The sequence below is a fragment of the Sarcophilus harrisii genome, chromosome 5, assembly GCF_902635505.1.
Source record: "Sarcophilus harrisii chromosome 5, mSarHar1.11, whole genome shotgun sequence".
In the NCBI taxonomy this organism is placed as follows: Eukaryota; Metazoa; Chordata; class Mammalia; order Dasyuromorphia; family Dasyuridae; genus Sarcophilus; species Sarcophilus harrisii.
In genome coordinates, this window is record NC_045430.1 from 91,055,561 (window position 1) to 91,078,304 (window position 22,744).

Here is a 22,744-nt window from a genome sequence, read left to right on the forward strand (position 1 = left end):
TCTGGTTTGGGAAAATTCTCATGGGTTCCTTTTACTAAGAATAGCCACTCGAACGAAAGAGAAGTGGTCAAACTCATTATCACAATCTTATAATGTTAAATGAAGTCTCTGGGATAATCTATGAGGAATTGTACATATCTATAATTAAGAACCCAGCATTACTATGCTGGTATCCTTCGCTTATCTCCAATGTAAACCTGGACGATTCAACAAACATTATCAAATACCTAATGCAGGCAGTGTTAAGTGCTTGGGGAGATTCAAGGATAATGTCTGTACTTCTAGGGGCTTCCAATGTTATAGACACCACATCAAGATTTTATTCAAAAACAAAAACAAAAAACAAACCCTCACCATTTACCTTTAAATTTGTTTTGTTCTTCAACAGCAAATGCATAAATTGGAATGACGGGATTTTTAGGGGTAAAGTGGAGCAATTTTAAATTTTATTATTAATTTTAATTTTGCTTTTAAATTTAATTTTAATTTTAAAATTTTAAGTTTAAATTTTAATTTAAATTTTAAATTTTTTAATTTAAATTTAATTTTTTAAAATTTTAAATTTAATTAACTTTTTAAGGCCTGAGCATCTGATAGACTCCCTTTACTCTATCTCTTGGAGAAAGTTCCCCTATAGCTATATAACAAATGTAAACAGGCTAAAAAACAGCTATTTGGCAACTATTCTCTATCTTGTTTTGATAAAGACCACCAGGAAATTTTAAAAAATGAATGAATAAATAAAATACCTACCAGAATTATTAATTTATCAACACAGATGGAAATCAGATAAAGTTACCCATAATAACTAGTGATAAGACTAAGTTTTAGCTGAGTGCAAGTAATGTGGACTGTTTAGGGTATGATTTTTGTAAGGGGAATTATAAAGTCACCATTTTCCGTGAATGAGTAGAAAAGCTACTTCACCCACCTAAGTAGTTTGACATGTAGTTTGTCTTGAGTTTGTATATACTGCTAGAAATTCCCCTCCTGGAACTTTGTTATTCTATCTACTCTCAAATTTGTGGTTCATTGAATAGCTTCTCTTTTCTCTCTTCAGAGTTGGCTATTGTTAACCATTTCAGAAGATTATAAATTTCAGATGAGAACACTGGAGACTCAGAGAGGTTAAACAACTTGTGTCTCACAGTAAGTTGCAGAAGCATAATTTTAACCCAAGTCCTCTGATTCCAAACATAACATTCTTTCTTCTATACCAGTTGTGCTGCTGTTCCATAGATAGTGCTCCCATTTTACAAAGGAGGAAACCAAGATTCAGTGATGTTAAGTGACTTGCCCTATGTCTCACAGCTAAAAATGTGAACTTTGAATCAAAGGTCTTTTGAGTCCATTGCATCATGAAGCCTAGGTTTGGAGCATAGAAAAGAGAAACTTTTTATCCTGTGTTCAAATAGGACATAGAGAAGAAAACTTTAGTTTTTAATGTGTTAACATGGAGCTAAGATTTGCTCAAAAAGCAAATCCAGATGGATGGCTCTATCATATCTCTTCTCTTTTCTAAAAACACCTATTCTGGTCTCAGGGGCTCACCTCAGATAGCGTAGGCATAGTTTTATAACAAGCAAAGATATGTTGGCATAAAGGGAAAAAGAAAAATATTGGAGGAGTCTGGGAAAATAGATTCTTTAATGAATTGTTGGTGGAGTTGTAAATCAACCATTCTGGAGAACATTTTAGAACTATGCCTAAAAAACCTGGGCATTCTTTTTGATCCAGAAATACGGCTACTAGGTTTATACCTCAAATGAGAGAAAGACAAAAGAACACATATGTTCTAAAATATTTGCAGCAGCTTTTTTGTAGTAGCAAAGAACTTGAAATTAAGGGATGTCCAATAATCGGCTAATGGCTGAACACATTATGTCATGTGAAAATGATGGAAGCCCATTGTGTAATAAGAAATGATGGAGACAGTTTCAGAAAATTGTGTTTTTCTGAAAGAAGAATGAAAAACTTCTATGAAATAATGCAAAGCAAAGTAAGCAAAACCAGGAGAGCAATTTACACAATAGCAGTATTGTAAAGATAATCAACTTGGAAAATTTTAGTAACTCTCATCAATACAATGACTAGCCACAATTCCAAATTCCTTAAAATGAAATATACTATCTACCTCCAGATAGAGAAACGATGAAATTAGAATGAAAATCAAAGCATAATTTATTTCCTTCCTTCCTTCTTTTCTTTCTTTTACAAGAATGCAAGAATTTGTTTTACATGACTATACATTCTTGTAATGAGTTTTATTCTTGCTTTCTCAATGGATAGGGGAACTAAAGAGGGAAGGGAGAGAATTTGGAATTAAAAATAAAATAAAATTGAATTATAGCAAACAAAAACTCTTCTATCCCACCCCTTCTTCTACCTTCAACAGAATGTGCTTTCCTACAATGTAGTTTCCTCCATCTTTCTCTCTCTCTTTAACCTTTTCCTATTCCTATCCTGCTAATATCTGGAATCTTCTACTATCTACCTTTTTTTTTTCCTTCTAATTCTCAAATCCTGAAGTACTTATGGAGAAAATTCAAAAGCCATGCTAAGTCAATCTCCTATAAATATATACCAATCATTAACTAGGTCTTCGGTGCTGCATTAGATGTGAGCTCCTTGAGGATGGGGACTGCTTTTGCCCTTATTTGTATACCCAGTTACTGATCCAGTGTCAGGTACATTGTAAGAGCTTAACTGACTAGATGGTAATCATTTAATTCATTCTTTATTGATACCCTATCATATTCCCCCTAAAAGTTTTTTAAATCTTTTTTTTAATGTATTTATTTAAAACTTAATTACAAAATAGAAAAAGGAAAAAAAAAACATTGAGAAACATTGCCATGTACACACAGAACGTGAAAAGATTCAAAATATAAGACAATAAATTTCCATTTCAAGAAAGCTTACATAATAAATGCTACACATTGTATTCAGAACGATCTATCCATTATTTGCTTCCTTGTAGGTTTTCTTTTGTTCTCTGCTATGCACTTTTTACTTTATTCTTTTTCCCCCTTTCCTCCCCCAAGAAAGTTATGATTAAGTGTGGAGAAAATATATGTGTGTGTGTGTGTGTATAAAACATGTGTATAATATGTAATATGTATATTTATACACATTTATGTACATATATACAAACATACATTTACATATAAATCCATATACATATATACACATACATACACACTCACAGGCATCTATGTTAGACCATACTACACTTGTTTGTCCCCATAAAAGTTTTAAAAACATCCTTTCCCCTCAAGTCCCCTTTCCTTCAGTTCTCAGAGGAAGAGAGTAACTTCTGCTGAAGCTAATCTTTATGCTTGTAATTTCCTCCTTTTGACCCCAAATAGCAATCGCTTTAGGAGTTCAAACCTAGGACCTTGGACAAACTATTTAAACTCTCTCAGCCTAAGGTTTCACTTTTATAAAAAGGCAGTAGTAACATTTGCAGTATCTACATTACACTAATCTTGAGATAATCTGTGTAAAGCACTTTGGCAGCTATTCCTCCCTTTTATCTTTCTGGGACCTTACTATCTATATTGATTATAACTCTCTCATCCTTTGTTCCAGGACATCAGGGAGGTGATGCTATGAAATGCAAGTGAATTGGACTGAAGAGAGGGAGGGCCGTGCAAAATCACCTGCCTCACTTTCCCCCCCACAGTCATCAAGGTCCAGTGGCAAGATACAGAACAACAATTCTATCTCCTACCAAAACTCTGGGGAAAGATTTTTCTCTGAGGTTCTCTGAATCTCAGTTTCCTTACCTACAAAATAGAGGTAATATACACTTTGTAAATCTTAAAAGTACTCTATAAACTCAGCTATTCTAATCTTCAAAAAGATTGCTTTTCATATCATTATCTCCTCCACCCTAAATGATCATCCTCTTTCCTACTCTTTATGAAGATTTCTAGACTGAGTAGTACTGAGTAGTCTACACCAGCTGAACGTTGTCTTCACTTTTAGACTGAGTAGTCTACACTGGCTGAAAATTCTCATCACCCACTTTGCTTACTCCTCAAGCCTCCTCCAATCTGGCTTCTGTCCCTATCACTCTACTGAAATGATACTCTTCAAGGCTAGGAGTAACCACTTAAGGGATATAGGCTCTTCTCAGTCCTTGTCTTCCTTGGCCTTGCTGCAACTTTTGACATGGCTGAACCTCCCTCACCCTCCTCCCCTCCACTTTCTTGACACTGCCCTTAGCCAGTTCTTTGTCTCTTCTGGTTTTCTTCTTACCTCTGTGCTCCTTCTTGGTCACCGGTTTATCCTCCTCCTTCCTACTTAAGTTTGTAAGCATACCCATGGCCTTCTCTGTAGTGCTCTTTTTTCTTTTTAGCCACTAAACAGATAACTCTCCAAATTTATCTCTTTACTATTAACTTCAAGTTGAGTTCTACTCTCATCTTTCCACAAACCTGCTATATATCCACACCTAGACAATCTGTTGACAACTCAAATTCAACACGTATAAAACAGAATTCATTTTGTTCCCCAAACCTCCTTTTTTCCAAATGCCTTTATGAATGGGTGCCATAATCCTCCTGGTCACCTATCTTGAAATCATAAGATATCTCTGACTTTTTCTTCTTTCTCAACCTTTATATTCCAACAGCTGCTCAATCCTAACACTTCCATTTCCCAATATTTTTCAAATCTATCCATTCCTACTTCCAGTTTCCTGGAAGTTTGGGTCCTCTTTGTCTCTGCCTAAACTAACAGATTCCAAATTGTTCTGCGTGATACCAGTCGTTCTCTTTTCCAAAACAGCTGCCAAATCATTTTCTTAATACACAGACATCATAAAATCATTCTCCTGTTCAAAATCCTTCACTGGTTTCCCCAAAGTTTCTTGAACAAAATATTAGCTCCTTAGCCTGATATTTGATGCCTTTTATAACCTAGCTTCTGTTGGAATCTTTACAAACTGTTAAGCCATTGGAGTTGATAGAGACAATAATTATCTAATTTGGCATGGTTCAATATGATTGATTTGATCTTAGAAGGAGATATTTTGGGCCAGAACTTGAAACAAGGTATTAAGTACAACTGATAGAAACGATGCTTGTGTTCACACCTTTAGAGAGCTCATAAGTATCTAAGTACTCAATGGAGTTCACACGTTTGGGAGAATTCAGGGTTTAGAAAGAGATATCTGAATTCACACCTCCCTTAGGGGCAGAAAGCATGCTGGGAGATATCCCACAATCCCACTCTCAGAGAAGTAGCATAAATACAGCTCCAGTAAGCCACTCGAAAGTGTTTCTGGGGAACATCGACTGGGGTCAGAGACAAAGCACTCTGGGAGATACAGAAGCCTATTTGCCTCAGTTGGAGATTGAGAAGCCACGAGTCAGAGTTGAACTGGAGGCGATAAAGGACAAAGATGCAAGATCTCTTGTAACCAAGCAGAGAGATAGGCCTCTGAGGTAACTGGTCTATATTGAAGGACACAATAAGCTTCAATCTTTCCAAGCTTATTTCATATACTCCTTTTTCTTTCCATTACAATCCAATTAAATTAAACTACTTATTATTACCTGATCTTGTCCACTTTTCCCCATCTATGGACATTTGTACCCATTTATTCTTTATGCCTGAAAGTACCCCCTCTAGATTTCTGCCTGATAGATTCATTCTCTTCCTCCAAGGAATAGCTTAGCCATCACCTCTTCCACATATAGTGATTCCTTTCCCTTCCATTTATCACCTTGAATCTCAAAAGAAATTATCCCCTTTCTCACATCACTACAATCTTTATTTACTTCAATATGTCACTTTCTTCTAGGTTTATAAATGTCTTTTTTTTTTTTTGGGCAAGGTAGTCAGGATTAAGTGATTTTCCTAGGGTCACACAGCTAGTAAGTGTTAAGTATCTGAGACTTCATTTGAACTCAAGTCTCTTAACTTCCAGGCTGGTACTCTATTCACTGTGCCATCTAGCTGCCCCTATAAATGTGTTTAATAAAAGAATTAATGTCAATTTTCACCTCTGCATCCCCAGTGTCTAGCACAGAGTATGTTCTTAAGTTTTTGGTGATTCAAATAATACTGAAAACAGTTCAGATCGCTTACCACCAGAATTATTCTGAAATTATCCTTGAGTGACAAGCCCCAAACAATTTTTCCTAATTAGCACTACAGTTGTAATTTCCTCAGGATAAGCACATCATATATTCTACTCCAGGTGTTAAAAGGGAAATTCTTTATTACCTCCAAATTACAGACCAATTAGTCTGCCAAGTATTTCTTCCAACTCCTGTACTAGCTTTAGCTTCAAAAATTTGCAGGAATAAATGTCCTAAAATACTACATGAAGAATGAACAAGATTCAGATTCTTCCATTCCTGGTCACATTTATACCTTGATCTTGGCTCATCAAGAAAGCTATGAAGGACAATTTGAAATTATTTGCCATGTTTTCTGCTCTAACATCCATGTTTGCTTCATTAGGCAAGAAGCATGTGTATGTTTATACCACCTCAATATGGCTCCTGACATATAGGCTTTTTGGGGGGTCTATGGCTAAAACCAGAATTAATTAAAATAGTCTCATGACAGAGGCAATTAGAATCTCATGGTCTTAGTATTTTTCTTGATTAATCTTTAAATAATAATTGATCAATCAAGGGAGGAAGGAAGAAGGCAATAAACCAGATACTATGCCAAACACTTTACAAATATCTCATTTGAAACTAACAGCAATCCTGCAAGCAAGTGTTCTAATAAGAGTATAATAATACTCATTTGTTTGAGGTAAAATCTGAACTTACATCTTCTTGACTCCAAGCTGAATGGTCTAGCCACTGCACCATTTAGATGTCTTTACATCAATCAAATTTAACTTAATAAGGATTTATTAAGCACTTTATATGTGCTAAGAACTGTGCCAAAAGTTATAGATACAATGAAAGCAAAAACAGTCCCTACTCTCAAGGAGCTCACATAACAGTCTAATGGGGGAAGCAATATATTATGTTATAAACAAATAAGGTAAATAGAGTGTAGCTGAAAAGACCAGGAAAGGCTTCTCAGAAAGGTGATGTCTGAGCTGAAAATAGAAAAAAAAAAATGCTGGATTCTAACAGATTAGGGAGAAGAGTGAAAGCATCCTATGTGTGGGGGAAGGCTAGTGTATGGACTGGGATAAGAGATGGAATGTTACGTACAAGAACAGCAAATAGATCCATATGGCTGGATTACAGAGTGCAAGGAGGTGAGTAAACAATTTTGTAGTGCTTTTAGGTACCCCTAAAGCAAATGACAACTTCCACCCCCCCAAAAAAATTTTTTTTCTTTATGGTAATGGCATGGTCTAATCTTCTTTTATTAGGTAAAGGCTTAAGAAGAAATTGGATCTTAGTTACTTGTTGCCAAAAAAAACTATTTCAATGATACTAAAATTATAGTTTTTATATTTGGTAAGCATTCACCCACATTTAAATGATCAAATAACCTCATCCAAAAGACCAACTTATTCAGCTACTTAAGAGGTATGTGTTACAGTTAAACCAGCCTACAAAATCATTAAAAAGCGGTTCGTAAAATGCCATAGAGATCATACCAAAGTTATTTTTTTTAAATTATGTCTCTAATCTTTCAAGGGTCCTTAATTTTCCTGACATGAATCTGCCCACCAGGGCAAGATTGTAAATTCTCTATAATTGAATATGTAACATTTATGAGTTGTTAAATAGTAAAAAAAAAAAAATCCATCCCCTTGTAGCCAACCTAGTAATAAGCCCTTTTGTATTTAGCTAGGATGGTCCACAAAAACAGGACTTGTAAATCCTTATCTGGGCCCACATTCAAAGCCTTTCCAGCTTGGTAGTACCTGCTGGTTCTTGTAGTCTTTTGGCATAACTTCTGAGAATCCAGTTTATCTCTATATCATAATCAGGCATTCGGGGAAGGTAACTGATAATACTTGTCCTAAATTTTTTTCAAGCTCAAATTTCTTCAATCAATATGACTCTGATTTACCTTTTCCCTTTTATGTCTTATAGCATCTTAAAATGTCTGATTCTCATTTTAGCCAACAACAAAATCTGTCTCTAGATAAATCTGTGATCCAAAGCCAAAGGTATGCTTAGTAAATCTGGAGAATTCATAGAACCAGTTCAATAAATACTTTTTAACTACTGGGTCCATAATTTTCTAAATTGGATCCCTAAATGCTTTTACTAATTTCTTATTTTTAATATTTATGCAGGTTTTATGGAATGAGCAATAGAAAAACCTTGTATTTGAAGGATATCTTTAGTCTTTAGTAAAACCATAGTTCATCTAATGATCTATTTGGACTAATACAACATATTCCTGGGACAGCTAAATGGTGCAGTGGATAGAACAGTCAGGAGGACTTGAGTACAAATCTGACCTCATACACTTTTTTTTTAAGGATAAGAGAAATTTATTTTTCTCCCATTGTCTTACCCAGTTCCTGCTTTTATCTGGTGTATAATCAATCTTAAGCTTTGGGCTTATCCTTATTCTATTCATTTCTTCTTTTTTTTTATTATAGCTTTTTATTTACAAGTTATATGCATGGGTAATTTTACAGCATTGACAATTGCCAAACCTTTTATTTCAATTTTTCCCCTCCTTCCCACCACCCCTTCCCCCAGATGGCAGGTTGACCAATACATGTTAAACATGTTAAAGTATAAATTAAATACAATATTAGTGTACATGTCCAGTTATTTTGCTGTTCAAAAAGAATCGGACTTTGAAATAGTGTACCATTAGCCTGTGAAGGAAATCAAAAATGTAGGTGGACCAAGGTAGAGGGACTGGGAATTCTATGTAGTGGGTTCATAGTCATCTCCCAGTGACCTCATACACTTAACACTTTCTAGCTGTGGGACCCTAGGCAAGTCACTTAACCCCACCTGCCCTGCAAAAAATAAATGAATAAACAAACAAGTAAGAGAAAATAAAAATAATATATTTCTTCTATGTTTAGTTACAAAAAAATTATCCTACAAATAATAAGCTTCCTTTGGGAGAAAATTAAAACTATATCTATATCTATATCTATCTATCTATGTTTCCCTTTTTGCCTTGGTTCACAGGAGACATAACCAAATTTAGTGCTCCAATGTAGTAATCAGCTCATCTCAGGTGACTAAAAATAAATCCACTCGCTTTCCTTAGACAGTCTCTCTTCAACAGTTTTTTATAATATCCAGCGCCATCCTATCTCATATTAAGTTCATTTTATCAGTTATTAAATCATGTCAAATTCTCTTGAAAGTAGGCAAGGTAATAATATACAATAACAATAGCTTCTATCTTTGGAAAATTTGCATTTTTAAGTAGTTAAATGCTAATTCTTACTTGAAACTCTTCCCTATGTATTTATTCAAGTAGCAAGAAAGTTACTGGGTCAAAAGAAAACAGTTTGCAGCTATATGACCTACTGACAACCTCCATTCCACTTAGCAATTAACCTGCATATCTGCATGTCAGAAGAGGAATGAAGGACCACATGACAGCAATATGAAATTTTAGGTTGGCAAATTCAAACAGTATACAGTCTGCCTTTAGAGGGAAAGGGACTAGAAAGACAGGAGGTAGGTGGCAGTCAAATAAGGGAAGAAAAAAAGAATATATTCAGCATTGGGGGGAACACTGAGAAAATGTGCTGATTGCATTCCCTAAAAATCTAAGTTATCTGATTCAATGGGGCCTTCATTGCAATAACTCTTTCTTTTCTTCTCTTATATAGTCCTGTAACATTTCTCACAGTGATAATTCTAGATCTTGCCCACAAGAACTAATACGACCTGTAACTTCTCACTCATCATGAGGTTTCACTTTCTGCTTTACACTAAGTTGGTGGCCAATGGATATGTGTTCTTATTTGTTCTCCTCCATACTTCAAAATATTTCTTTCTCTTCAACCATCATCTCTCCTTTTGTTTTTCTGTCTCACAAGAAGAAAAGGGTCTCTTCTCCTTTCTAGGTAAACCACCTAATTTTACTCTTAATCCTATCTCCCCTGCCTCTTTAAGGATCCTGCTCCATCAATAATTCCTTCCCTTTTGATCTCCATTCACTCTCTTTAACTTCACCCTATTAGCTTCTTCTCACTCTAGAAACTTGCTTAGGTCTTCCCATCCTAAAATAAAATTTCCTGCCACACTCTATTTCTTTCCCTATCAAACATTTGAAAGAACATTTATTCCATAGCCATTTTTAGTATTCACTTCTTACACTCTGACATAATATCTTCCCAATTAGGCGCTGACCTCCTACACTGGTCCCCTGAATTGGGGAGGGAGAAGTGGAGAGAATGGGCAACACTTTATATTTCTTTGTCTCTTTGCATTTCCCATGATGCCTCTCTCATAAATGTTCGTTAGATAAATTACATTTCACATAATTTAAACCAAAAAGGTTTCCCATTCCCAACAACTATCTCTTTCCTTTTACTGTGGACTCAGATACAAAGAAGATATAGCTAAGAAAAATGAACCAATATTTCAGAGAAAAGCAGAAAAACTTCTAAGAATCAAAGGAATGTAAATTTAGAGCTGGAAGACATTTTAGAGACCATCTAATCCAGTCTCCTCATTTTTACAGACAAGAAAAGCAAGGGTGGGAATCAGCAATCAATATCCAAAACACACCTGAGGTATATGGAGACCTAAGGCAAAAAGAGAAAAAATAAAAACAGGAAAAGCAACATCCCAGCAATAAGTTAGTAACATCTAACAATAATTATCTAGAACTAATAGCAGTATTCTCGTCTCTATTAGTAAGCCAAAAACAGCAGAGAGGTCACATACATTGCCTTTTCTACCAATCCTATGTAACAGAGTCAATTTTGAGCTAAAAGGAAGCAGAGGAGAAGATTTTTGATATTATTGCTATAACAATCATTGGGGCATCTTACAAACATATGGCAGTTAATATTTTTTGGAGAACTGTCACACCTTATCTCATGTGAGGTAGGACATAGAATATATGTTATCATTATTCCCTCTTTATGGATGGGAAAATAGATGCTTGAGAGGTTAACTAGCCTATTCAAATGAGCTATTTCTAATTCACACAGTAAATTCCTAATAGAGCTGCAACAAGAACTCAGGCCTCCTTATTCCTAGACTCAATTGTTAAGGTCATCATACTAGTGATAGGTAATATTTGATTCTCATAAAATACAAAACAATAAATAAGAAAATTTAATAAAGACTGTGAGAATAGGAAAAATTCTCCAAATACACATCAACATCTGACATTAGAAGATTATCTCCTATGAGCTTCATAAGAACTTGTTTTGGAACTTAGATTGTTTTGAAAAAAAATCTAGGATCAGCTAGGTGGCACGGTAGAGTACCAGCCCCAAGTCAGGAGAACAATTCTCTAGTCCAAAGCTGTTACAGAGTTCTGATTAGGAGCCCATGTTTCTGCAGATAACTTGAATATTATTCCTAGCAATAAGATTTTCAGGCTATCTGTTCAATCTCTGTTCAATCTTAATCTTTCTGTTCAATACTTAAGATTTCTCCACTTTTTTTTTCAGAGGAAAAAAATGCAAAGACTTAACAAATTGCAGGAGTTATTCAGAAACAGAAATCAAAAAGTGGTTCAATTTTCTTGATTGCATATTCTCCTGACAAGATATAAAAGAAAAAAGATAAGAGCTGATGGGAGAAAATTGGAGAGAAGGAGAAAAGAAAAGGGGACTAAGAAATGGATAGGTACAATGAAGTAGGTATGTATGATAATTTTGTACTACATATATTAAATACACACATAAATAAATACATATTATATATAAATATACCTCTAAATATATAAAAGTATCCTTCACTTTATGTAACAGAAGATTCCCTCCCCCCCAAAAAAAGCTGCAAATCGGGCATTCTTAACCTTTTGTGTATAATGAAGCCCTTTGGCAGTTTAAGGAAGGATCCCTTCTCAGGATAATGTTTTTAAATGCATATAAGATTACTATCAATGCTAGTCAAAAATAAAGATGGCCTTCCCCCATCCAAGATTCAGAGCCTCCTAAGAGCTATCCACAGAGTCATTGGTGACCATGGATCTTAGGTTAAGAAGCCCTACTGCTATAATAGACTTAGCTCTTCTCAACAATGCAATGATCCACTTCCAATACACTCGTGATGGAAAATACTACTCTGGAGACTGAATATGGATTGAAGCATACTATTTTCACTTTTTTTTTGAGTTTGCTTTTTCTTTCTTGTGGTTTTTCCTTTTTGTTTTGATTTTTCTTTCTCAACATGACTAATATGGAAATATTTTTAAAATGATTGTATAGGTATAACTTAATTTGGAGGAAGAAAGAGAGGAGGGGAGAAAAAATCTGGGACTCAAAATCTCACAAAAATGAATGCTATTTTTACATGTGATTGGAAAAATAAAATACTGTTGAGGGAAAAAAAAGAAAGATATCAGTAAAATAAAATTTTACTGTTGCAAATTAAGATATCACATACTTCAAATACTTCAGAGATCTACGTACCTATTTCTCTCATCTATGATGGCATTCTTTCAACACCTTAGTGGTCTTAATGAGTAGATATATATGGAAAATATATCACTTGACAGCTAATCTGGTGATGAGCTTCTCCTAACTTAACTAACTGGCCTTTCAAGAACTAATTTTCAGTCCACTTGATGAAGCTTCCCAGCTTTATGTCACCAAGTGACATAAAGAAATACTTCTCCCCATAAAGAGACAATAAAATATAAAGTTGTAAACAAAAATATTTTAAATGTACTAGAGAAGTTGCCTACCTAAAGGAACTAGGGAATGAATCTATTGAAAATGTAAATTATAAAACTGATCTCAATTTAATCTAATTAGGATTATTTGCATATTACAGTAATATCTGGTAATACCTTTCTGATAAAAAAAAAATACCTATACCAACTACTAAATTTAGGAAACAGGACAGGAGCAGGAAAAAAATCTCTGGGTTAAACTGAAATGAGGCACTTAGAGATGGTCTTTATTAAAGCATTGGACTTGGGAGTCAAGAAGTACTGCATTCAAATTGAGCTTCAGATATTTACTACCTATGTGAAACTAGGCAAGTCACAAATCTCTTTATGCCTCATTTTTCTCATCTATAGTTGTGAGGAAGAGAAAATGAAATGATATTTGTAAAGTGTCAGAGCACTATGTAAATGCTAGTTACTATTATTAGCTTTTAATTTCATAAAACTATATTATTAGTTATATATAAATTATATAATAATTTAGTTTATTATTTTCTTTGAGTCTCTTATTATTGAAGTGATTAAGATTCACAAATTGCAGGGGTTATTCAGAAACAGAAATCAAAAAGTGGTTCAATTTTCTTGAAGGAATTTCAATTACCCAAGCAAACAGCTTACTGAGTAAAATTTAAATTGTTGATTGGAAAGCATTTCTTGATTTTAAAAATCAAGGAAAAATCAATCAAGATTACTATGTGAAAGGCAAGCTTAGAGGAAATGTCTATACACTGATAAGATTTGAGCTACATTATGAAAACAAAGGGGGAAACGCAAGAAAATCAAATTTAAATATGTTAATTTTAGTTTACTAATATGGCTAACAAGGATTCTAATAAAGCCGAAATACTCTTAAGACATGGCCTAGATTGAGAGCATCACAGAGCCAAAGTAGCAGGTGAAACTGCATACTTAGGAGGAAAGGAGCAAAGAGTTCTTTCTTTTGCTAAGAGAAGGATGAGACTCATCAAGGAGAGTTTGGGCCAGGAAATCTTACATAAATACTTTCTAACCTTATGATTCTATAACTGGGGGGCTAAGTTATTTCCTTGTTTTTCTTTATACAGATGCCAGCCAGACTGAAAGGAAAGAAAGACATGATATATGGGATCAATAAAGTTTGAAATTAAAGTTTCAGAATGCATAAAGATTTCTTTAAAACAAAAACAGTGAAAAGCCCCTGGCTTGAAAGTATAATGGGTTGGTGACTTGTGAAGACAATTTTCAATGTGATGACAAGGCAGAAAGTAGAAGCCAAATATACAAAACTGCCTCCATGGCACAACTCTGCCAGCACTGAACTTCCCCCAGCCAACAAATGAAACCGGTCAAGGATTCCAAGGTCCACACTCTCTGGCACCATTTAATAGTCACCACTGCTCAGATACACCATTAACATGTTGTAAACTGAAAGCAGCAGCAGGTTAAAAAAACAAACAAACAGTGAAATGGTACACAAAGGAAAGCTGGATTATAGCTATTAACATTTTAATATTTTTCATGTATGACAAAGGATTTTATGTATTTTATGTCTGTATGATGTATGAATAGAAGGAAAGAGAAGAAGCACTCATGTACAATTGTGTACCAGACACTGTGCTAAAGTGGTTTTGTTTTGTTTTGTTTTTTACAAATATCTCATTTGATCCTCACAATAACCTTAAAAGGTAAATGCTATTACAACCCCCAGAATTCAAAAATTCTATGTGTTATTTGACCTATATTAGCTTGTTTGCTGCCTTGGGGAAGGGGGAGGTAAGGGAGGGATGGAGAAAAATTTGGAACACAAAGTTTTACAAAAATGAATGTTGAAAACTATTTTCACATGTGTGAATAAAAAATTATTCAACTGATACACATGTCAAAACCAGATTGAGTGCACAAGCAGATATGAGAAACCAGTTGAATTCTATTGAAGTACAAAATTATAAGAGATTTGCAAAAAAATCTAAAAAAAAAAGTGATGTCATTTTACTGCTAAAACTGAGTCCACATCTTAAAAACTCAAACAACTGTACATTTACCTGAATCAGGACTTTATAACCCCTGAAAACTGAAAAAGAGCCAGAAATGATGAGAAAGACAGACAAGAAGAGAAGAAGAGGGGAGAGAAACAGACAGAGACAGACAACAGAAACAGAAGAGAGAAAGGAGAGGGAGTGGGAGAAAAGAAAAGGGAAAGGGGGAGAGAGAAAGGGGAGAAAAAAAGAGACAGAGTGAATGATACAGACAGATATTCTAAATAAATGTCAGGCAGAAAGATGACTCCAATAGACTTAGGATGGAAGATGCCATCTGCAACTAAAGGAGATTATAGAGATTGAATGTGAGCATATTATTTTCACCTTTTTCTTTTTGTTTGCTTTTTCTTTTTCATTGTTTTCCCCCTTTTGTTCTGATTTTTCTTTCACAACATGACAAATATGGAAATATGTTTAAAATAATTGTATATGTATAACCTATGTCTTGGGGAAAGGAAAGGGAAGGTGAAGGAGGGGGAAAAATTGGAACTCAAAATCTTATAAAAATGAATATTAAAAATTATCTTTATATGTAATTGGAAAAATTAAATGCTATTGAGAAAAAATATTTTTAAAAAATTGTCAGGCAGAAAGAACAATCTGACAAAAATTATCAAAATGCAAATCTTCACATCTTACTGTCACAGAACTTTTTTGCCCTATGATAATCTACTTTATTCAACAATAGAGAAGGAAAGCTCAAAGGCATTCACAACCCAAATTCAAAATTTTTAAAAAAAGAGAATCAAAGAATCTAAGGAGCTGGAAGGGATTCAATGGCTACTTGAGAATTAGAAATGTAATCCCTATTTGAAGTCCTTCAAGAAGGAGGAGCCCACCACCTTCTGAGGCAATGCATCTATTTCTGAACAGCTCTAATCATTAGGAAGTCTGTCCTAACCTCAAGCCTAAATCAAGGTTTTCCCAGTTCTGAACTTTATATCCAAAGAGAACATGTCAAAATCCTCTTTCACAAGCCAGTTCTGAGCCTTCTTTTCTTCAGACTAAATATACCTACCTCCTTCAATTAAATCTTATGATATGGACTCAAAGCTTTAGATCATCTAGGTTAGTCTCCTCTGGATATTTTCCAAATGATCAATATGCTGTGGTAACCAGAATTAAACATATTATTCCAGATAGATATGATAAAGGCAGAGGACAGTCAGACTAGCATCTCCAATTCCTGAGAGCTATGTTTCTCAATGCAGTCCAACATTTTACACTATGGTTCTTTTATATAGGGAGTTTTTATATTACATTTAAAACAATTTGATTTAGTACTTACTCTCCAGAGTCTACTAAAACCTCCAGATCTTTTCTATAACCATACCTCCCCCTTATATTTATGACCTCTCTTACATTTAAGAAAACAATTTCTTGAATCCAGGAGAAGATTTTACATTTATCCCTATTGAATTTCATTTAAACTGATCCAATTCAGTGCTCTAAACTGTCCCTCACAACTTTGTAAAATCAGAAAATGTGATAAATGTGCCATCTATTTCTTTATTCAAGTCATTAATTTTAAAAATATTAAATAGCCCAGAGGTGTTATTATATATATCAAGCACACTCAGATCCCTAGTGTCTCTCTACTGGAGACCTCCTGCCCTGCTGACTAATAACTACTACAGCTGAGTCCATTCTGAATCCATCTAATTAGGTTTATCATCTAGTCCACAGAACTAGTGTGGATTTTCTTCACAAGGACAATGTGACATACTTTACCAAAAACTTTGCTAAAACATCGATAAACTTTCATTCTTTTATCTACTCATTTAGTAATTGTATTGAAAGAGAAAATCAGGTTAGTTTGGCAAGATCTATTTTTCATGAAGCCAGGATGACTCTGAGAAAACAACCATTTCCTTTCCAAGCATCTATCACCTACATTACAAGCAGGAGAAAAAAAATGCTTTCCCATCTTTTCCAACCTGAGGCAGAGAGGTTCAGATGCTTTCCCATTCCCACTTCCCTCCACCTGTTAGTCCTATCTCCAACCCAGAAATGGGTGTCCAAGGCTTCTCTTCCTCCAACTCACTTTCTGTGTCAAATAGTACGGGTCAAAGTCCTCCAGCGGCACAGCAACAAGGCCTTGCGGGATGTCCCCGTAGATGAAAGGCAGACTCTTTCCTGCTTCCAAGTCACTGTTTGGCTTGGGCTTGCTGTCCTCGTCATCATCCCGGTGGCTGCCATCCTGCTTTGGTGGCTTCTTGATTTTGTCCTCCGCAATTCGCTTCTCGATGTTAGCCAGGGACTCAGGGGTGAAAGGCTTGAAACTATCAGGGCCTGGTGGTGCAAGCAGCCGAGCTGCCATCTTCTCATCCTGCAGCAGCTTTGTTCGTTAGTTATATTGCATTCAGGACAAGTCAACTCTGGAAAGAAACAGGAATACAGACAGCATGAATCAATCACTGAACTGAAAGAAGTCCATCTCATTCTCAACTTATATCCACACCCTTTGCAACCTGGAAGTCGTATCTTAAGTCCCAGCAACATCAGTTACTTTTCTCTTCCATTAACGTGTGGCAGTTATTGGGAATAATATTTGATTCAAAACTTTTAATTATTAAAAGCCCCGACGTGAAAAATCTGCATAAATTTTTTAACATTCCCTTCATTGGAGAGAAGATGTTTGAATTTTTTATTTTTCTCTTGTAAGTTGTAAAAAGAACCTTATTGTGGAATTTGGGTTGATATTATAAAATACATGTTTTAGGCATTTCTGAGCTTTCTTATATAAACTTATGATACAGCAAAACCACAATGGGGAAAGTCATGATGTGGTGATAACAATACCACCTTTGGGCTTTATTTCTGAAACTTTACACTTATTACTGTGAAATGTTAGGTCAATCTCCCACCCTTAACATGGTCCTGAGGCATCCATATGATGAAAATGTGTTATTATTTTCTGTTTTCTTAACAAATGATGAACCAAAAAGAGTAAGAGGAAACTTACTTATTTGGAATGTAACTACTGTTGAATTTATCTAAAATGAGTATATATGAGACTAGAAATTCCTGCACACAGGGCTCTTGTCAAGCATCCCTAAGCAAGAAGACCTATTTCATACACATAAAAAAAGATGGAAGGAATGAATGATAACCTCAACATATATGATGGCTCTGAACCTTTTCTTCTAAACTATGGAATTTGAGCCATCCTTCAAAACTTTGACAATTGTAATATCAATGTTCAGAACTGTGATACTTATGTAACTATCCTTTAAAGATGATTGATTAAGAAAAAAATCAAGATAAATAATACCAACAGTTAATATTCAATTCACAAAAGGTCAAAAAATAATTGAAAATTATAAATGAAAGTATAGTCCAAATCATTAATAATAAAGAAAACAGCAAATTTAAACAACTCAGCTTTCATCTCACAACAAGCAAATTTATCAGAACTGAAAAAAGCAGAAACAATCAATGCAGAAGGGGAGGCTGATGCCTACTGTGGGTGTAGTTATGAACAAGTTCAACCATTCTGAAATATACTTTAGAATCATTCAGGAAGTATCACCACAAACTGTCCACTCTGTTTAATCCAACAATCCCACCATTTGTCATATAATCAACAAAGTCAAAGATGAAAATAAAGGCAGTATAGACAAAAAGCATGACATCCTTTGTAGCAGCAAAGAACTAGGGAATTGATTGAGGAAAGTAATAGTGAACATTATTATGTAGTAAAACTGAAGCTTATGAGGGGATTTAGGAAATTATGGGAATTCTCTAATGAACAGAGTGAAAAAAATCAGAAGCAAGAGAACAATATATACAATAACTACAATAATATAAATGTAAAGATCACTAACAAAAAAAGTTAATTTCCAAATAATCAAAAAGCAATGAAGGAACTGGAGAACAGACAATGGAATTTATCTCCTCCCTCATGAAAGAGAGGTAAAGGATGACAAGAACAAAATATTGTACATACATTATCTTATCACTGTATGAGATTTGCTTAACTACTTTTGTTGCAAGAGATTACTCAGTCTGAAAGGGCAGAATGAAATTATTATGATTTAGAGGGAAAAGTCATCAATAAAACTTTCTGTTTTTGAGATAGCTGGTGCCACAGTAGGCCACTTTAGACCTGGAGTGAAGAAGGCCTGAGTTCAAATCAATTTCAGAACTTACTAGCTGTATGACTCTGGGTAAGTCAATTATCTGTTTCCTTCAGTTTGCTTATTTGTAAAATGAGGACAATAATAGCTCCAACCTCTCAGAGTTGTTGTGAGGATAAAATGAGGTACTGGTTTAAAAACAACCAAAAAAGGAAAAACACTTAGCACAGTGCTTGGTCCATATATGTGCTATATAAATGCTTATTCCTTTCTTTTCACTCCCTTCCTATATTTCCTTTTAAATCACAGTACAATCAGAAAACTAGCTACAGATGAGTAGTACTTGATGAAAACTACTTACTAAACTCACTAAAAAGAATAAGAAAATTCTAGTTGAAAGATTTAAATTCCCTTCAAAATCAGTTTTTTACTTGTCTGTGCTTTTCATAGAGAAAGTGTATCTCAGTGTACACTATAACCATTTAACATAGGTTAAAGTCTAGCAGAACAACATTAGGTCCATCTGGATTTTGTTTACAAAGCTAGTACTGGAAAGCTAATAGCAATAACCTATATCAGATTTGCTTACTGTCTTGAGGAAGAAGGAGGTAAGGGATGGAAGGGAGAAAAAAATTTGGAACTCTAAATATCACAAAAATGAATGCTGAAAACTATCTTTACATATAACTGGAAAAATAAAATACTATTGGGGGGCAAAGAAAACTAATAGCAAGCTTCTTTCTTCAGTGGACCAAATGATGCATGAATTTAATCAAAATCAAATGGAAAGGAACAAAATGAACTTTATGAAGTGTAAATAAGAGGAGGGGGAGGGAAGTGAAAGAAAAAAAAAACAATACTTCAACAGAAATTGCCAATAAAGTATGTACATAAAAGGAGAAAAAAAAAAATCACAGGAGTCAAGGCACTAGGGTCACTTGAATTACTAGTATTTCTTTTTGATAAGTAGCACGTCTTTAGTGGGTAGAGAACTGGTCTTTAGAAGTCAGGAAAATATGGCTTCAAGATATACCTCTGAAACACACTGGCTATGTGATCCTGGCTGAGTCATATAACATCTAAGAGAGCTAAAAATTTATAAATTGTCAAAAACATGCTAACTTGCATTGGTAGAGGAAAGTTCCTCCTGCCAATGAAGTCACAGATCCAATCACTAGTTACTGTAATCAAATAACTTTCCAGGGAATTACATAGAAAAGACAAAAGTTTCCAGCTCATAAAGTATGTTTATTCTAAACAGTAAGGGCACATGTGATCCAGAAAGTGGAGAATGATTAGTTTTTCAGAATTTCTGTAAGCAAACCCCCCTTCCTTTCCTGGAATTCCATTTCCCCAAAAGTCATTCTATATCATTATGCAGAAAGCATAAAGAAGATTTTATAGTCAGTCACTCCTTAAATTCATCCAAGACTGGCACACAATTGATTCATTCAATCTTGAATTATTATTCTTTCCAAGATGCAGTTTCAAAAAAGGAAATGAACCCCTTAGGACATGGGACATAAAAAACGTTTAAGAAATAAAAGAAAGAGTTATTTCATATTTTAGTTTTTTGTCTTGGGAAAAATGTCAACTTGCCCATATGTGGCATTATTATATAAGGGTATGAGTCCATTAAGTCAATCAATCAAGTTATCCCACCACACTTAACTGCTAAACTCTGCTAAACAAACTGTTAAGCCCTGATAACTTCATCAAGTTAGAACACATCTCAATTGAATCAATTGGTTAATTAGTCCAATCCCTTCATTTTACAGGTGAGGAACTGAGGCACAGAGGAGGGAAAATGATGTCTCCAAGATCACACAGACAGAAACTGGCAGTAATCTTTTGGAGCAATTTCAATGGAAGCTCCAAAAAGAACTTAAAGAAACCATGGGACAAAGAGATAAGAAATGGATAAGCCAAAATCCTCATCTAAAAAGCAAAGTAAAAATGAATACATGATAGAATATTAATTTCTTAACATCCTTAAAAAGCCCAGTCTCCATTCAAATACATGATTGTGTCTATACAATAATCCTAAATTACTTAGAAAAATGGGTAAATGTCTGAGATGAAAATGGTGCAAAAGAAAGAAACAAACTTGGAATGACAGGACCTGAAATCCAATCCTAGATCTACTGCATTCTGTCCCTGACATCTTGGGCAAACCATTTGATTTCCCTGTGACTCATCCTTTTAATCTGCAAAACAAAAGAAAAAGAAAAAACAAAAAACAAAACTAGAAGACCCTGGGATCCCTTCCATCTTGAGATCTCTGATCCTGGGGGAAAGTAATACTCAATCTCTTCAAAATTAAATTCAGTGAGCATGTATAAGCACAAGCAAGAATAGTAGATTATAAAGTTTGAAGATTTCTTCTTTCCCCTTTCCCTACTCTCCACAACTTCTGCCTGATGAAATTCTATTCCCCCTTTACACCTCCTCCATGAAGCCATCCCTGACCCCCAACTCCCCAACACACATATTCAGACAGTAATGATCATTCCCCTCTCAGACACAACTAGAATAGGTCTTGAAGATCTGTGATGACCGCGTTAGCACTCTGGATACTTTAGAATCAACTAGAGTCAGGATAAGCAAAAGTCCTTAATCTTTATTATTTGTTCAAGGGAGAGGATCCAAGAGTGGACACAGCAATCTCCTCTTTCTTCTCCTTCACTGTCCTACTTCACCCTCTAAATCTTTGACACAATCTCTTTATACACCAAAAAGCCTGCACAGAGTAGTGGGCGGGGCCATTCTTTTTCCAAGCATGTGCTAATAGAGTATTGTCCAATTGGTAATTAGCCTTAAGTGCTCCGGCCTCAGTGCATCCACTCAGTTTCAGCCCATTACAAAGATCTAGACCAAGTTCTTCATTTTAAAGATGGGAAAACTGAGATGCAGAAAGATTATGTGACTTTCCCAAGACCACACAGCCATATTACCCATCTTAGAGTACTTGGTACCTCTCCTTCTTAAGAACACATTCTAGTTGTTTGCTTAGGTGTCATATCCCCATCTTAGGCTATTATATCCTTACAAGGAGTAACATATCACTTAATCTTTGTCTCTTCTCTAGCTGTTAGCACAATGCTCTTCATAGAGCAGGTTCTTTATAAATATGTGATGAATGAATGAAAGAATAACCAGAAAGAAAAAAAACTGGTTCTATATTTGTTGTTTTTTGTGTGAGCTTCCATTTGTTTGGAGGAATTTTGGTATCTTTTTGCTTTTTCTTTTTTTAAATCTGATATTATGAAATATATCTGTGGCACATAATTTCTAGAACTAGGAACTCTTTCTAGTGCACTGAGTTTCTGGAAGCCTCCTTTCAATAGATTTGAAAGACACAAATGATTAAAGACTTGGGGAAGAAATACTAAAAAGGTAGTAGGAACTTAAATAGATCTGGTCAAATTTCAATCATCTTCTAAGGATCTTATCCAAAGGGTAATCCTCTTATACTCAACCAATTCCAGAGTTTCTTCCAAAGAAGTCAATACTATTAGCTTTTATTTATCAACCAACAAGAATATTAAATACCTACTATGAGCCAGCTGGGGATACAAAGATAAAACTGACAGTTCTTGCCTCCAAGGAGTTTATAATTCTGTCAGAGACACAATATGTACATAGATTGAATGTGCAATTTCATTCAAATTGGGAACTCCTAGGTTGGAGGTCTTGGAGAATTGCCTAGAGCACTGAGAATTGTGATTTGTCCAAGGTCATAGAGTCAGTTCATAACAGATGTAGGAAATCTTCAGGCAAAACTCGGGTACCTCCTGGTCAGGTATATTGCAGAGGGATTTCTTTGTTTCAGGGGAAGGAAACAAACATTTATTAAGTATCTACTCT

General features: G+C 34.8%; 1 protein-coding gene and 1 long non-coding RNA gene across 3 annotated transcripts in view; one reads left to right on the forward strand and one right to left on the reverse strand.

Moving 5' to 3' along the window:
- The window catches only part of SCN8A (sodium voltage-gated channel alpha subunit 8), a 203,430-nt gene that overhangs the window by 125,290 nt on the left and 55,396 nt on the right, over positions 1-22,744 (reverse strand). For both annotated transcript variants that reach the window (XM_031937853.1, XM_031937852.1), the window contains exon 2: positions 16,843-17,176. In XM_031937853.1, coding sequence (XP_031793713.1) covers positions 16,843-17,118 — 276 coding nt within the window. In that variant the 5' untranslated portion in view covers positions 17,119-17,176. The remainder of the gene's footprint in view (positions 1-16,842; positions 17,177-22,744) is intronic.
- LOC116419206 lies at positions 5,223-13,920 on the forward strand. The gene is made up of 3 exons (XR_004229453.1): positions 5,223-5,453; positions 11,555-11,746; positions 13,845-13,920. It is a non-coding gene; the product is annotated as an uncharacterized LOC116419206 (long non-coding RNA).